This window comes from Glycine soja, chromosome 10, assembly GCF_004193775.1.
Source record: "Glycine soja cultivar W05 chromosome 10, ASM419377v2, whole genome shotgun sequence".
Lineage (NCBI taxonomy): Eukaryota > Viridiplantae > Streptophyta > Magnoliopsida > Fabales > Fabaceae > Glycine > Glycine soja.
The window spans coordinates 46,877,959-46,895,150 of NC_041011.1; the positions used below are offsets into that span (position 1 = coordinate 46,877,959).

The following is a 17,192-nucleotide window of genomic DNA, read 5'->3' on the forward strand; positions in this document are numbered from 1 at the left end:
GAGATGATGGTAGGTAGAGCAGCCTAATACGATGGCTTTCTGTCATTGACACTTTCAAATGACGTCATTTAGTATTAATTAAGTCTCAAAAAAATAACATGTGATCATGATTTCATAAATATATATACTATGGTTAGAGTCTCTGCGAGGTGATGAGGTTATATGATGTATGTGTTACATTAGATTATGAATGCTAGTCCATTTCACTTGTGCTTTTAAATCCCAAATCATGTTATATGATATTTATTTATGACAGGTGATCAAGATCTAATATACAAATTATCGATATGCTTCTGTGTATCATTTTTTTATTACATAAACTTTAATATAACACTTTAAGCCTTTGAAATTATTTACTGCATCAAAAATGTAAACTGCATATGTTCAAAGTATTGCAAATTCTGAACAATCCTACTTTAAGTATTTATTTACTGCATCAAAAAAGTAAACTGCTTTGAAATTATTTCATAATTCATATGTTCAGAATTTGCAATACTAAAAGTTTTCACATTAAAATGATCCAGTTACACAAATTTTCATGTTGGAGAATTCGGTTTTTTAAAAGCAAAGTCTTACTGGAGTCTAAATTGCGTTTCATTATTTCAATGTCAATATTACACACTAATTCAAATGATAGGGTTGGGATTAAGAGAAAAATAACAGAGAAGATAAAAAATTTGGATAATGATGTCCTCTGAAGACAAATTTTTTTTCCCGATTTTGCCTTAAATATTTAATGATTATATATATTATATTAACCTACCAATAAAGTAAAACCAATAGAATTGATTCAATGGTGAAAGAAATATAGATGAGGTCATAAATTTAAACCTCAGTCCAATCATTACCTACCAGTAAGGCTTTGGAATTCAGATTCGAAGAGTCGGAACAAATCAATGGTCTCAAGATGGTGATTGTTAATACTTATTAATTCTCAATTGCCACTTCCTTGTTCCTTCTTAACCTTGCAATTTGCATCGACTTCTTTCCAATTAAAGGGGTCATTGCCTCTAATTGATTCCTGCTATCTCTTGAACAACATTAACTTGACCCCAAATCCAATATTTATTGATGTTATAGTAGTAATATTTATTTGAAAGCAAATGAACGGTACCGTATTAGCTTTTGACCACTCAATCATGCATGCAACAGGGTAGTGGGCTTCAGTTATGCTTTCACAATCATTACGGGGATGCATAAAAAGGGAATTCACGTTGGAACTTTCATGTTTCACGCTTCACGCGATATGATTTTTTTAGTAATGGAGTAGTGTATTACAATAAACTTGATTCAACAAAAAATTATAGTGTTGCTACAAACTTGAATCGATGCATATTTATAATTGTTTCGGATGGCTGAACTTACTTCTAAAATGAAGTTATCGATGGTGATTTTTCGCATTTCCACTTTGATTAGATACATAATTTAGAACTTGCATTTTGATCCTAGGGAACCATGGCATTTTTAGTTGATAAGTTCGCATTACTAAAAACGTAAGTATGCTATTGCTAGGACTCGAACATACAAGTTACTATCAGCCAGTGGGATTGAAAACCACGGTAATTTTTAGAGCATGTTTGAAAATCTGTTCGTCAACTTCAAACCATTTTTTTTAACATTTAATTCAAGTAATTCGTAAACTTAATTTGAACTAAACTTAGTTAAAAAAAATTGAATAAATTTTTATTACGGTAAGGTAAAACAGATTTAACTCAACTCACTTATTTCCATTATTCCACCAAAAAAAAAAAACTCAATTATTTCCAACTATAAAACATGTTTGGAAAAAAAAAAATGAAAGAGTACCGATTTAGGCTATTGGTGTTTATTGTAACTGTTTCACAATCACAAAGACTGCTACTTTGTTTAATTAGGATTGTTACTTGCTTTATTTTTCTACAAATTAATCCCTGTCATTTAATAAATTAAATGGTATTAGATATTTGTTGAATTGATTAATTCCTAGTGTCAAGTAGGACAAATGCTCACCAACTTAGCAAACATTCAAGATTTTATTTTATTTTATTTAAAATCTGAGACTTTTATTAAACGCAAGATAGTTAAGACACTGAAGGGTGAAGGCCAATACACCACGTTGGATTAGGGGCATCTCTTCAACCTAGTACCTCAGTTCCCACGAACAAAAAAAATAAAAAAAAACCATCTAACATGTCTGCAACAAAAAATTGCAGCTTATAGATCAAAAGACAGAAATTGCCTTCACTAGGAATCGTTTAAGGTGGTTATTACTTCAGCAAATGGTAAACTATTAGTTTGTGAATATATATTATATAAGATCGAAAATAAAATTTTTCATGTATAAACCAAAGAAAAAAATAGTTTCAAATATGCAAGTTACTATTTTTTTTCTTCTTAAAATCATTATACTGGAAATCTATATATATAATCACATTTCACGAAAACTTCATATTTGAGTATTTCTCAAATTCAGTAACACCATTATATTGGAGACTGTGGATCATATTTATTTATTTAGACATGGCCTTTTAAAATATTTTAATTTTCATATTCTAATAACACTTTCTACATAGTCAACACCCAATCAACAAGGAGCTCAGGAACTTAATTAAACATTGAAGGCTAACGTTACGTGGTCTAGTGGCCCATCAATAAACTCATTCAATTTAGTTGTTAGTACAGTACCTTATTAATTAGAGGTAGACAATGAACTAGAAACTAATTTATTTTATTTCATGAACTTGAAAGAATGTTTATTTTCTTTTCTTCAATTTTTTTCAGGACAAGAATGTTTCACTCTAAGGCACACATCGTTCTTTCCTAAACAAAAGGCACACGTTGTTTTTTATTTATTTTTAAAATTAAATGTTTTCAAGGAATTAACCTTGCTTTCAGTGTTTACAATGATAAGCAGTAATTAATATTTAGTTTGAATTTTTTTTACCTTCTTTTTTGTTTTAAAAAGTTTATATAAAAACAGTAAAACTAACTTTTAAGGTCTGATAATTAATTTATGTCATAATTAATTATATTTTAGCTTTATGATAAGTAAATTATATTATAATACAATGTAATTTTTAGTTATTGATTATTTATTTAAAAGTAGTAAAATTTAATTTAGAAATAAAGATAAAATAATATATTAAAAGTATTAAAATATTAAGAAAAACTCCTAAAAATAGCCGTGTTCAATAATGTTTTCTAAAAACGTTTTCATTGGGCTTACTAAAATTTACGGGAAGAGAATGACGTCTTACTCCAATGATTTCTTTAAATTTATCCTTTAGTAAGCTAATAAACTTGAATTTTATAATATGCTTAATATATAAAAAGATAAATAAATATATGATTGTACACATTATAAAAATTAATATAATGATAATACAAACAAAAAATTAATATTTATACTTACTTATATAGATTGGTCTATTAGATCTAAAAGATTTTTTGAATTACCTAAAATCTAACCTGTTTAACTAACTAGGTTTTTATAAAATCTCAGCATAATTTTTTTTAAAAAAAAGTCTAACTCGGTCTAATATAAATTAGTCATAGATTCCAATCGGACAATTTGGTCTATATTTTCGCCCTGCTTAGAAGTGCTTATCATCTTACGGTGAATTAGAAAACTCTCTTATATTTGTTGAGTTTGTTTAAATTTATTTTTTGAAAGAAATATTTTTTTTAGTGTCTGGCTAAAATAGTTTTACTTCAAAAAACCATTTTTACTTATTTTGGTAAATAAATCCTACTTGCTTATTAATTTCTTTAAAAAAAATTATTTTAATTTTGTTTTTTAAAATTTAAACAAACCAGTCATTAAACATTTTAACAAATTAAACACTAAAGTCCCTAGCTATCCAGATGGTACTATGGTAGGCAATTGAATTATTTTCGTACAAAAATTCTGATTTCTCTCTTCATCAGATCACTATGAATCTTTAGATGAATTGATATAGACACTCTTGATTTTCCTCATATGCAATATGTATATATTAGTAAGTGTGATTTGGGTGTTATGATAATTTAAACCCATCATATAGACATTGAAGTATGAATGGGAATGGAAAACTATATTTTGGTGTCTTGTGTAGTAAGTTGTATTGCATGAAAATTGGCAACCATATATGTTTTCTGCCGAGATCTCCTCGTGGAGTGAAAACTCTCATGGAAGTGTGTGCTCATGGCATGGCGAGGAAGGAGGATGCTGTTAACGAGGCCAAAGTCTATTGATCACAACGTCGTAAGCGATAATTTTAGACCCTTGCTTTTCATTTCAGAATGCCAAATTTGGACCTTTGCTTTTCAGAATATATTCCACTGCTCGCCTCACAATTTAGGATCAGTGAGTGTGCCACGAACATTTTGTTAGCCTGCTTGCAAGTGCCAATAGATTGCATTGGTTTGGAACAAATGTACAAAAATTAGAAAAATATTCTCCAAGGAATCCTACCACTGCTTATCATTCAAATAACACTCTTGTGCACCGTTTTAGAAGCTAACATTTGTTGAGAAATTGGGTCCAAAGTCAAAAGCAATTTAGAAAGGTTTTGATGGTTGGAATTCAAATTAAATGATAACTAAATAGACCTAATTCAATTGGTTCAACATCATATATATATGTTATAAAATATCCTTTTTTCCTATATGATTAAAAAAGTAAGTGATCCAGTTATATGAATTACCTTCTATATTACACATAATGTCTACATTTATGCTCGTTATATTATATCTATTCGAATAATCTCACTTAAACTTTAAAAACAATTTCACTTCATCTGTTGCAATAATTGGTTCAACATACTTTTGTGACATTGAATAACAGAAAGTGTTCACTGGAGTTCACTGGAGTTTATGGTGTACTTAGGGAGACGCTTTGTATCCAATACAACTTGTTCACTGGAGTTCTCTTTAGCAAACATATATTGACTTATCCTAATTCAGGAAGAAGGACATCTTTTTTCAGGTTGACCCCTCTTTCGTTATCAAAAAGTTACAGGCATCAATTTTCACATTTCAATTTTATCGTGTCTAACATTTTAGTTGACGTTTTATCTTCACTTAAAATTCATCACACAAAAAACATAAAGAGTTAAAAGGAAGTCTTATTACATTATTTCATAAATAAACAAATTATCAACTAATTTTATTTTATTTAATATTATTATTCTAAAAATGCTCTCTAATTAATTCAAATATACACATTCTCCAATTATTATAATTAACGGTAATTTAAAAATATGTTTTTTTTTGTATAAAACTAACAAAATTAAATAAACTTAACTATTATTATTAATTAGTGAAAAGTTAGGTATTCATGTTTTTATTTGAGTCTCGAAAGAGTTTTTTTTTCTAGAATTTTTCAAACACCATAATGAAACTAATTTATTATTCTTTACTAAAACATTAGATTTCTTGTTCAACTACTTAAAAGACATCATCCATTGTAGATTTCTTGTCACAATATTTTTTTCTCAAGAAAGAAAGGATAATAAGCAAGCAATTAAACTTAACCGCTCTTGAACTACCAAAGAAATAAATAACGACAGCTAAAAATTAAAATTTATGTTAGACAAATAAAATTAATAAATAAAAAACATAGCATGCCATTGCGCACATTGAAGAATGGGGTCACGTCGCTATCATGCGCCGTGTGGGTCACTATCCTATCCTCCTTTTAAATAATTGGAACCAGAAGAAAAAAAATATACATTACCGTTTTTTTCCCCTTCTTATTCGTCGTTCAGTTCAATTTCTCGCGAGTTTTTCTTCCAGATGCTACCAATCGTTGCCGTTGATCCACGCGCCGGCGACTTTCAGTTTTGATTCTCCGCCACCGTTTTGGTACTATAAACTCGCTCCTTCTTCTTCGATCTACGATTTACCGTTTTGTTCCCCGAACGAGTGAGCGAAAACCGACACTTCGAAATCTCGCTTTGCGTTGTTCAATTTGAGTGTGATTTCACTGTGTTCAGGGCTCGGTGTTTCTGATTTTCTTTTCTCGTGCATTTGCAAGTAACTCAGAAGCTTTGTTTTATTTTTTTTTCTTCCTATTTTTGTTTTTGCAATTTAATTTGTTTTCTCGGAGTTTAAATTGTGTTTGAGAAATTGCTCCCTAACATGTGTATTCGGAGTGATTGCATTGAAACAGAGATCTTACTTACTTTTTTTTCTCTCTCGGTGTTGAATAAACAGAAATTGATTATCAATGTGTGTCATATGCATGTTCATTAGGTTGGTAATAAAATATACATGACGGTTTATATAAGATGGTTGGGAGTATTGATACAGTGAGTTATGTTTCTATCTCGAGCTTCTTTTTTTTTTCTTTTTTTTTTCTGTACAACTAGTTTGATGATTTTAGCTAAAAAAACGTAATTCAATTATTTTCTGGCAATTTTTGCTGCGTGGGTTTTATTTTTTTATTTTTAATTTGAACAGCAGATTCACCACGTTTTGAGCATCTTGTGACTTGATGAGGAAGGTTTAAAGTGGTTTTAGTTCTGAGTTTGTCCTTGTCCTAAGTCCTAACTCTTAAGGTTTTTGAAATCTGTGTTTTTGATATGAAATGTGCTTTTCTTATCTTATCAGCATTGAGTTTGCTCAACCGAGCATATTTTATCTTTTCATAGATGAAAGGAATAAGTGCAATGGAAAGTATTGTTAAAAATGTTAAAGAAGATATGAGATGAAAAATTTGAAGCTACGGAATATCATTCTGATCTCTGATTACTTTTGGTTTAAAGGCTGTTGTTACTTTGGTTCTTCCGAGAGAAGGGAGCCATATATAGAAAGTATTTTATGGTGTGCCGATGAGCAGAACTGATGTTATTGGCAGTAGAAGGAGGAGGATTCTTCTCTGCTTCGGCTTCAGGGTATACTAAGGGCCTGAGCCTTCTCCTCTTGGGTCAGAGGAATGAGGATAAACCCATGAGAGTAGCGCCGTGGAACCAGTATCAGTTGGTAGACCAAGAATCTGACCCTGAGCTCCAGCTGGCTTCCACAAAGAATCGCCTCTCCCGCGGCTGTGCCTCCTTTGTTTGCTTTGGTCGCACTTCCGCAGGACTTGATACTCCGTCTCCTCTTAAAGTGGGCCCTGCTCAACAACATGATGTCTCACCAGGGCCACTGGTTTCCAACAAGGGAAAGGATCCTTCTGCACATGTAGATGATGAAAGTGATAACAGAAAGGCTACACTAAAAAGTAGCATAAAGAAGCCACAAAATAGAAAATCCGTTCCTGTTGAGGTTGCTAATGAACATGAAGCATCAAGTGGACAGGGGATTTGTACTCCTGGAGGTCAACCCGAAAGAAGGAAAGTGCAGTGGACAGATAATTGTGGTAGTGAGCTTGTGGAAATTCGAGAATTTGAGCCCAGGTATTTGAATAGTTTATCTTCTGTATCAGCTATTATGAAAGGAGGAATCTTTTTATTTTGTTTGATTGCAAAATTTTAACTGTCTTCTTTATCAGATTTTATCACTGGGAGCTCCTGATTCTTAATATTGTGTGATTGATACAAGTGAATCAGATATGCTTGGATGGCCTTTTTTGTTTTCCCCCATCTTTATTGTGATAAATAATGTATGAAACTTTTAGCATATTTGCTTGAGTCTGAGTTGAATGAAATAGGTTTTCATTTTTGCAAAATGAAGTTTTGAACTGAATTCTGATTAGAGATTGAGTGTCTATGGTTTCTCCAAGCCTAAGGTGTTTTACATTTATTCATTCCAAATTCTGTTAGGTCCAAATGGTATCTTGAAGGGTAAGCTGATAGTCTGTGCTTGGTTATTATTGAATGAAAATGTTTGATACATTCAAATACACTTTGTGTTGAAAGAATGTCATTTATGCCTTTCATTCTTGCCTTGCCAGGCACACCCTAAATAATCAAGGGGAAAAGATGTAAGAAATTGAAAAGCTCAATTTTCTTAAAATATGATTAGAAAAAAAGTCAGGATACATGGTTGAGTTCTAAGTTACGGGTTCTAACTTTTAGTTCTACGGAATCCTAGAATTGTCTAGTGCTCTGGAGGATATGATCTTTCTTGATGCTTTATATAAGGCTATAGCTTTCAAGTTTCAACATCAGTTGGAAGCAATGTTGTTAAATAACCGTTATAGTGCCACCATTGTGGCATTTTTCAACCCCTCCGCCATAGGCAATTTGTGAAGGGATGCTCCCTATGGCTGCGTCATAGGCTGCAATGGCCTATTTATATTGGCCTTCTGCCATTGATAACCTTGGTTGGAAGTCTGATCTTCTTTTCTGGTCAGGTTCTGTCTGATAATCTACAAAATCATCATTTATGACAATTTACTGATTTTGTTAATTTAACTTAAAACCTCGAATAGGTAAATGTGTCTTCTTGTGAGTTTTCTCTCTGAACTTAAAGGCAGCTTCTATGTCCTTGAAGTCTTTCTTTTTTAGATTGCTGAAATCTTGGAATAGTACTAAAGATTTGTTGTAGATTAGGAATAGCCTAAAACTCCTTGTTGTGTCTCTTGCTTTACTGAATCTAAAACTAAAGCCATTTGTTTTTGCATTGTTTAGCCACTTTGTATGCTTTAATGATACTGGTGGTATGACTTAACTTTGTCTTGCAAATTTGGGCCCCATCTATTTGAGCTTTTTTTTTAAATGTGTATTTTTTTAATTAAAAGATCTGTTTTAAATTACTTTATAATAATCATGTAAGTTTCTTTTTAAGAAAAAGCAAAAACTTCAAAAAATCTGTTGTACTGCTTTTCTCATTAGCTAAAAATAATAGCTTCTGAAAAAATGTTCTAAAACAAGATGTATCCCATAGTCCCTTTTTTAAAGCTTAAACAAATGGGCTCTTGGATTGTTTTATTTTAAGCTATTTTTAGAGGTTTTTGATGGTGTTAATAGTGGCGGTGCTGTGGCAACCATCAGCATACCTTTATTGAAGTTTTTTGGAGTCTTGAATTGATGAGGCATGATAAATATTCAGGGAATTTTTGCATTTCCTGCACTTGCTTTCCTATGGTCTTTGGATAATGGCTATTGTAATGTGGTTTCTCTATTTGAAGTGGATTTGGAAATTCAAAGGATTTGTTATGGTGATTTGATTTCCCCACTTTGTTTGGTTTTTCTTTTTGACCTTTTATAAGAGGATGCCTTACCATTGTCTTTAATACCATCATAATCAAATTTATTCTTTTGTCCACAGGAAGTATCAAAAATAGATTCCTGAATTTACTTTTTGTTGGAGGTGCGATCAATTAATTTCTGCTAATTTTAATTTCTTGCTCCATTGTTGATCTGTTCTGAGCTTGATCTTATCAATCATCTTTAAACACAGCTGGCTCTTTTCTAAGAGTATATGCACCTACTTATACAAGGTCCTACACCATATTCTTATGTTTGTTATTTATTTATCTTATTGAGCCGTATCACTTTCATGATCTTCAATGATTTTATTTGTGATATAATATGAATCAACTTCTTTTTTTCATTCTTCTCTTTCCCTCTCCTGCGAAACTCTTCATTGGCCCTTGTTTCAACTCCACTAAACAATCAAAATTTCAAATCCAATATTAGCAACTTCTGTATATTGAAGCTTTTTGGCTGAATACTTGTCCTATTCTGGTAAATGTATTTTTTTCAGAGCTGATTTGCTGCCTTCAGCACCATTGTTGTTTCCTTTATGGTGATGGAATCTGTCCACAACCCAGAAAATAGTATCCTCTAGAGTCTACATTTATAATGCTATTGCCTGGTAAACATCTCATAATTTCCTTCATTACCATTCTACGTCCAGCAGAATGCAATTCCATCTGTGAGGACAAAGGTCTTGTTTTTTTGCTCTTGTCATCTTTTGGTTCATTGGTTTCAGTTCAGCAATTCATTGCGTGTTAAGACTTTGGAAAGTCTATGTCCTTCGGTGACTAATGGTCCAATCCAGTGCATCTGTTTCTGGACCTGGTGGTCTTTGATATCACATTTTTTGTTTATTGGATATGGCGAATAATGCATCTATGGTGGATATACCCTAGCTGACTTGTTCTACTGGCCCTGTGAAATGGTTTCAGGAGATGATTTGGTAGTGATCTAATTTACAAGGAACTTTGCAAAGGAACGTATTCTGGTTGTTGGAGCTAATTAGCAGGTTTAGACGTTTAGTTAATTTTAATTGAGTGATGAAAACATTGAGTTCTCACTTGTGATGTTGACATGGAAAAAGTTAGCTGATGTGGACACGTGGCTGTTCACTATGCCACATCAGCAAATCTTGGCAGCTTCTACTTATGTCAGGATCATCAAGACTTATTTAAAATTGCGTGCAACTGCAGGGGCCACGTAAAGCATGTTCTAGTGATATGAAACCTTGAGATTATGTCTCTATTTCGTTCAATATTCCTGTTTATAACTTTATTAAATAGTACTACATCATAAATGAGACCATGCTACAGTTAGTTTGTCAATTACCTGTCTTGTACCCCGTAGGGATGACACACGTTCGGAGCTAGGGTGGGAAGTACCTCCCTATCCCCGTCTCTATTATTTCCCTATTCCTATTCCTATCCCCTCATTGTTCTTCTGTCCCCATCCTGATTCCCACTTAGGGTTAATTTTTTTCCCATCCCTGATTCCTTGAAGGTCCTTGTGGGACCTTGAAATTGTAAATAGTAATAATTATAATAAAGGTATTCAGGTCTCCTTTAACAAATTCAAAATTGCAAAAAATACATTTATATATTGTAATATATATATATATATATATATATAGAGAGAGAGAGAGAGAGAGAGATGGTGGGGGGGACGCTTGTCATTTTAAGAATGTGAGAATAATAAATCTTGATTATAACATATATGGGTGATTAAGATCAAAAGTTAGTAATCACATGATTATTTAAAAAAATCATGTGCACTTATCTTATAATTTTCACTATTCAAATAGTAAGATAGAGTCAATATTTATTATCCATTTCTCACAATAACAAGCATCTTTACGTGAATAAGAGTGATTTTTTTATTTTAAATACATGGAGACTCCTTGGGGTCGGCAGCATGATCCCAAATATACTTCCAAGTATCTGGATAGGTTCACAACCATTAAATTTATGTATTCTGCTGTGCTACATTTTATAATTCTTTGAAGATGAGTTGATTGGGAGGAAAGTTTATAACCTTTTTTCCTTGTCATATATTTTTTTTTTTGTTTACATGTTTTATTACCTTCTTGTAATTGATTCAATACAATGCAATTTGTCATTCAACTGCAGTGAAGTGGATGGATCAGATGATGAATTTGATAGTGGAAATGACAGAACTTGTTCCTGTGCGATTATGTAAATTGGAGTTTCATTAAGTTGATAGGTTCATCGGGTCATTCACTGCTAACATCCATCACTCGATTTGAGACAAAAGAGGCAAAGGTTTCAGTTCTGTGGAGATATATACACAAACATCTTGCCTGAGTGATGTGTCTGTTATTGCTTGCTGCGGCTTTAAATTTTGCTCCTCTGCCCCTCATCAATTTGTATAATTCTTGTCATGTGTGAATTCTTTGCCTTTGATTCATCATTTTTATGCTACTTTATGTTCTTATTTTTATAAGGATTAACAAAGTTTTCTTTCTATGATCTGGCATTATCTTGAAAAAAGGTAATAGAAGTGTAAGATTTTGTGAAAAAATCAGTGTGCCAACCTGGTAACAAACTTGTGATGAGACTAGGATTTGTTAAGGCTTATCTGTTGAAAGTATAAAGAAAGGCTCATGCTCGTGTAATTGCTTTTTAGGCTGTTGAAGATTGTTCGGGATTTTGTCGGGTAAAGTTAACGTTCATTCATGATGTCTAAAAGATGAACCAGTTTTCTTGCATTCGGGGTTGGATTTGGAGGAAAATTTCTTTCCTTTCCATTTCTTTTTCTTTCCACTTTTTTTCTATTTCTATAGTTTTGAGACAATAAATTATATTATCCATTTAATGTGTATCATTTGCATTTCATTTATTTTCTCAAAACTTTAGTAACGAAAGAAATGGAGAGGATCTCAACCTAAATTTGGAATAACGTTTTTGTACTATTTTTCTTGCCGGCTTTATTACTTTTCGGTGGTGTTAAAAGTAAAATTGCTTAGGACCTCTTTGGAGTAGTTGTAAGTCTTACAAATTTTAAAAATAATAATCAGTTTTTAAAATTTAATTTTAGTTTTTTTTTTCTCTAATTTAAACTTCAAAATAAACCCTTGGGCAAATTTATGCAAGTTAATATTAGACAAGGTTGGGTTGGTAAAAGGAGACAAGTTACAAATACTATCACGGAAAGGTGATTAAAGAAATACTAAAAAAGTAGTTTTCTATAGTACTTCATAGGTTATTTTATTATTTTACTTTGGTGCCATATAAATAATATAATTTATACTTTGGTTGCTATTGTTTAATTTAATTTTTTTTCCTGAAAATATCTTTTAAAATAAGCAATTATTTTAAAAATAATATTCTCAAACTTATTTGAATATGTTTAATTAATTAAAATTATTTATTTTAATGATTTATCATGAATATGAAACATATATAGCAAGTGACCCATCGAATGGGCAAGCAATTATACCAAAAAATATAAATAATTAACAAGAGTGATATATTGTGATAAAATGACCGAAAAGCAAAACAAAGGTAATAGGTAATTAATTCTAATATGATCTTGGAAACGAAATTTAACCAACTTGTTTACTTAAATATAAGGATACTGTTTAAAGTCATAATCATACAACCAATAATAAACTTGTCATCTAAAAATTGAAATGTCTTATCAAACACATAATTTATAAATTTTAATATTCTCAATTAATTTAATCTTTTCTGTTTTTATAAATGATGGGAATATAAAGAGGAATTAAAAATAAAATGAGAGTTCTACGCTTCCTCTACCGCATAGTCTCTCAAGTCAAAAACACTAGTCAAGATCCAATGGTTGACGTTTACTCACTTGAGAGGTATAAAATATAAACACGACATTGATGGTGCAAGTTACGGCCCTTGCATCTCTCCTCATAACTGGAGCCACCTTCCAGTGGATACTTGGCCAATCCTTGTCCACAAACCCACCCTCTGATTTTGATAAGACATGTCCAACTTTAAGGTTCAAACAACGCCAATTGTTGTTGAAAAAGTTAATTGCATAAAAAAAATTCAAAAACTAACAAAAATAAAATCTAAAGGATTGAGTATCTGTATCACCAATCCAACAAAAAAAATGTCTGTGGCATCTTCATTCCCATGCATCAAAATCCCAGCTTGTTCCTCCTCTCCAACATGCACATCTTCATCAACTTCATCATTTAGATTTTCTTCTTCCAAGCCTTATGCTGCTGTTTCTATAAGGAACTCTCAGACTGAAGGGCCTCTGAGAAGACCAGTGGCTCCTCCTGTGAGAGAACCATCAAGTAGTGTCCCTCAGCCACTGAAGCCTTCACCTCCTTCTCAGGTTCCGCCCCAGAAGGCTTCTCCTGTTGCTGGGGATGATAATAATGTCATTACATTAGAGTTTCAGAGGCAGAAGGCTAAGGAGCTTCAGGAGTATTTCAAACAGAAGAAGCTTGAAGATGCAAATCAGGGTCCTTTCTTTGGATTCATTGGCAAAAATGAGATTAGCAATGGAAGGTAAAAAAACATATTTTTCTTTTGGGACCTTTTAAAGTTGGAGTTTTTCTTATGTGGGTTTATGTTAATTGCCTTTTTTTTTTTTAAATGTTGGTCTTGGTAGTTAATTTTGAGCTGCTATTTGGTTGAATGTTGGTGGTGGTGTGGTGTTGATCAAAATAGTGGCTGAACTTTAAATCTGTCTGTGTTGTGACGATTGGCTAGCAGATTTCAAGAGATAGTACTTCCAAATTCGTTACATTCATTTCTTTTCCCCCTCTTTGTGACAAGGCTTCAAAAGCAATAGCAGCGTTGATTGTGATGATAATCTTAGTTCTGTAGTTATGATGGAGGAGAAGGCAAATCAAAATGATAATAAGAACAACTCACATTTTGTGGTGTCTGCAAACAATTTTGGAGTTCTAGGTCCATTTTTTTGGGTCTTTTCTTCCATTAATTGGAATGGCAAGCTTGTTTTTGTCAACTTTGTGGGAGAGCTTTTGATAAATAAGCAATTATTTGTTACTCTGTTATAGTAGATTTTGTTACTGATATTGCTAAAAAAATAAGGAAGGGAAACAGATTGCAAAAATTCAGTAGTCTAAGAAGAAATTAGTGTAACCAATGGAGGACTAGATTGTAATGTAAATAAGAAAATATAAATTATTTTCATTTGGGTTCATACAGAAGTAAAAAGTATGAATTACCTGTATTTGTTGACACTTTCATCGTTATCTCTTGCAAGAGGGATAACTTAACCTGATCAAATTGTGTGAGTCCATGTAAAGCTTGCCCCTTTTTTCGTTATCTTACTTCCAATTTCCTTGTTGAAGGCCAAATTTCCTAATTAGTTATAACCCCAAATTCCTTTGGTGAAGAACTTTACCTGAACTCTGTCGGTCAAATTAACAAAGTAAGGTCATGAAGTGTTATGGAATTCAAGCAAAGATCACACAAACAAAGCTGATCTATCCTAGATTAACTTCATTCATGGTACTAAATACAACAAACATCCTCATATCTCACTGTTCCTAGCATAAACATGAGTCAAACAACATTTGAATGGTGATCAAGCATTAAGCATAGCAATTGAAACTCAAACAAGGGAAGGTGTTCATAGAATAACTCAATTAAAATAAGTTAAAGTATCATCAAAGCCAAATTAAATCATTACCCTAGAAACAAAGAAAAAGGAAAAGAAGAAACTCCATGAGATGAAAAGGGATGATGAAAGATTCTCCTTCTTCCACCTCCAAGGTAGTCAGAATGCTATTTCCGGATTGTGCATCCAGTGCCATCTATGGCTTCGTGATTTCAGCGCCATGATGCTATGTATCGAAAGGGTAATCCATGCTTATTCCAATACATTGACTTCAAGTATTCATTGTTATGGCATTGGGCCATGCTTTCTTTCTTCCCCTTGGTATTTTTGCTTACCTAAACAACTAAAAACACACATTAAATTCCTAGCATTAACAAGTAATTAACTTGATTGATTGCGTTTAATAATATGCATTCATTTTTATGACACCTTAGCTTTTTCATGGAATATGTGCATATTTATGCTAGTTCTGCTCTGCCTTTTTATTTGACTTTTTAATCTGGAATTTTGTTTCAACAGATGGGCAATGTTTGGTTTTGCTGTTGGATTGCTAACAGAGTATGCAACGGGATCAGATTTTGTTGATCAAGTAAAGATCCTTCTCTCGAATTTTGGAATAGTAGATTTGGAATGAATACCATAAGATTATATACTGTCAATAGTTTCATGTAACTACTCCTAGCGTAAACAACGTTTCATCTTCATATATAGCAACCAAGCTTGCATCTTTGTCTTCACATTAATGAAGTAACAATAATATCATGATTTTCCTTGTCCTTTATGCACAAGTCTTGCTATAAATATGGTTAAGCACCAATATGTTATAAATATGGTTAACCATACGCCTTATGTATGCGATCAGAAGTTCGACCGTCAAGATTGTGGGTATGAAGAAATATATATCGGAAGAGATCAATCTCTTAATTGAAACTTCATACTTCGAGAGATTAGTTTCTCAGTCACAATACATTGGGTAAAATAATAATAATAATAATAATAATAATAATAATAATAAATCAGTGCATTGCTTTTAGCATCAGATACCAAATGAAATGAGTAATAGTCAGTCATAATTTAAGCATAAACTATTCTTTATAGGAACTGCATTATTTATTCCCCTAACCTGAGGATCCTCGTTATACCACCCAAACCTGCAATATTGTCTCTTCACAAATCGAATCTCATTGCATGCCCGAGCATGGATTATCCAAAGAGTATAATTACACCTTGTGGGAGACTCAAAAAGTAGTAAAATGATAGTATTTTGAATGCAGAACATCTTATGCATTATTTTAACATGCAATTGCAACTAATTAAGTTTGAAAATATTACCATTGGATTAGGTGTCCGGAGTCGACATTGATAACTTCATAGTTAACCACACAAAATTATGTGGCTTTTGTTTTATTTTTAATAAAATTCTTTTGCTTGAATTTTATTGACATTGACATTAGACAATAATACATAGGGGGCAAGCATTGATAATTTGATGCCCATGACCTTGTATGAAATGCTGTAAGAATATTGGTTTTTGAGTTTACGTCAAATTGAGATGGATTAGCAAAGAATGAATTAAAAAGTAAATTTGTCAGTTCAGCGGTGATGAAAGACGACCTCTTGCTATTTTCATGGTTTTCTGAATGGTCACATACCTTTTAGAATGCTGGTTGCATGAGGTGTATCAAGTAACAACTGAGAAGGCACATTCGATCAAAATGGAATAATGTGTAGTAATAATTAAAGTAAAATATTAATATATTATTGTATAATCTATCCATCAATTCAAAATTAAAAATGATTTAAAATTACATAATCACTTTTAAAAGTTACTTGTTTTTTTTGTTTATATTTTAATTATTTATACAAAATTTAATCTTTCCTTTATCTATATAATTGATTTCTCATAATGTCTTTCTTTGGTAGAATGCCAAGTAAAAAAATGAACATAAACGTCGTATGTTATGAGTAATTACTAATGTAATTTTATATTTTTTTTCAAGCTATAACAATTTATCTCTAAATTAACATTAAAGAAATTTATCTCAATTGATTAAGAAGGATGCGTAAGTATTTATAAACCTTCTAAAATATCAGAGTTTGATTCTTAATTTCTTGTAAGATAAAAAAAAAATTATGTCTAAAACACAAACAACTTTGATGTTATATTTGGATGTTGTGAAAGGAGGATAGTAGATGAAAGAAGTGAAAAAAGTCATTTAATTTGAAATAAATACTTTTGTTTTTTAAATGATATTCAATGAAGTTATTATTCAAAACATTATCATGTTATTTTATTTTGTCAACCCCCCATGTGTGATAGTTGGAGTTCATTTAGAAAAAAAATCTTAAACATTGAAAAATATATTTAGATTGGATTTTTTTTTGGTTTGAAGGAAAGAGTTAACCAACTAAGTTATATCTCATTCATATTTTGACCAATTTCTTGAAAACTGTGTTATGAAAGTTAGCCGAAGAAATGCTAATAAAATGATCAAAGTT

General features: G+C 31.6%; 1 protein-coding gene, 1 long non-coding RNA gene and 1 pseudogene across 3 annotated transcripts; 2 read left to right on the forward strand and 1 right to left on the reverse strand.

Moving 5' to 3' along the window:
- The first annotated feature begins 5,685 nt into the window (after positions 1 to 5,685).
- LOC114372165 lies at positions 5,686 to 11,736 on the forward strand (annotated as a pseudogene). Its single transcript, XR_003658166.1, has 3 exons — positions 5,686 to 5,823; positions 6,726 to 7,358; positions 11,231 to 11,736. The product of XR_003658166.1 is annotated as an uncharacterized LOC114372165 (transcript).
- A 1,349-nt stretch (positions 11,737 to 13,085) lies between these two features.
- On the forward strand, positions 13,086 to 15,474 carry LOC114369581 (light-harvesting complex-like protein OHP2, chloroplastic). Its single transcript, XM_028326816.1, has 2 exons — positions 13,086 to 13,612; positions 15,213 to 15,474. Exons 1-2 carry the CDS (start codon positions 13,206 to 13,208, stop codon positions 15,325 to 15,327), a joined length of 522 nt encoding a protein of 173 aa, XP_028182617.1. The 5' UTR covers positions 13,086 to 13,205; the 3' UTR covers positions 15,328 to 15,474.
- LOC114369582 lies at positions 13,686 to 15,213 on the reverse strand. The gene is made up of 2 exons (XR_003657663.1): positions 14,766 to 15,213; positions 13,686 to 14,484 (listed from the first exon to the last, which is right to left on the reverse strand). It is a non-coding gene; the product is annotated as an uncharacterized LOC114369582 (long non-coding RNA).
- Positions 15,475 to 17,192: the final 1,718 nt, after the last annotated feature.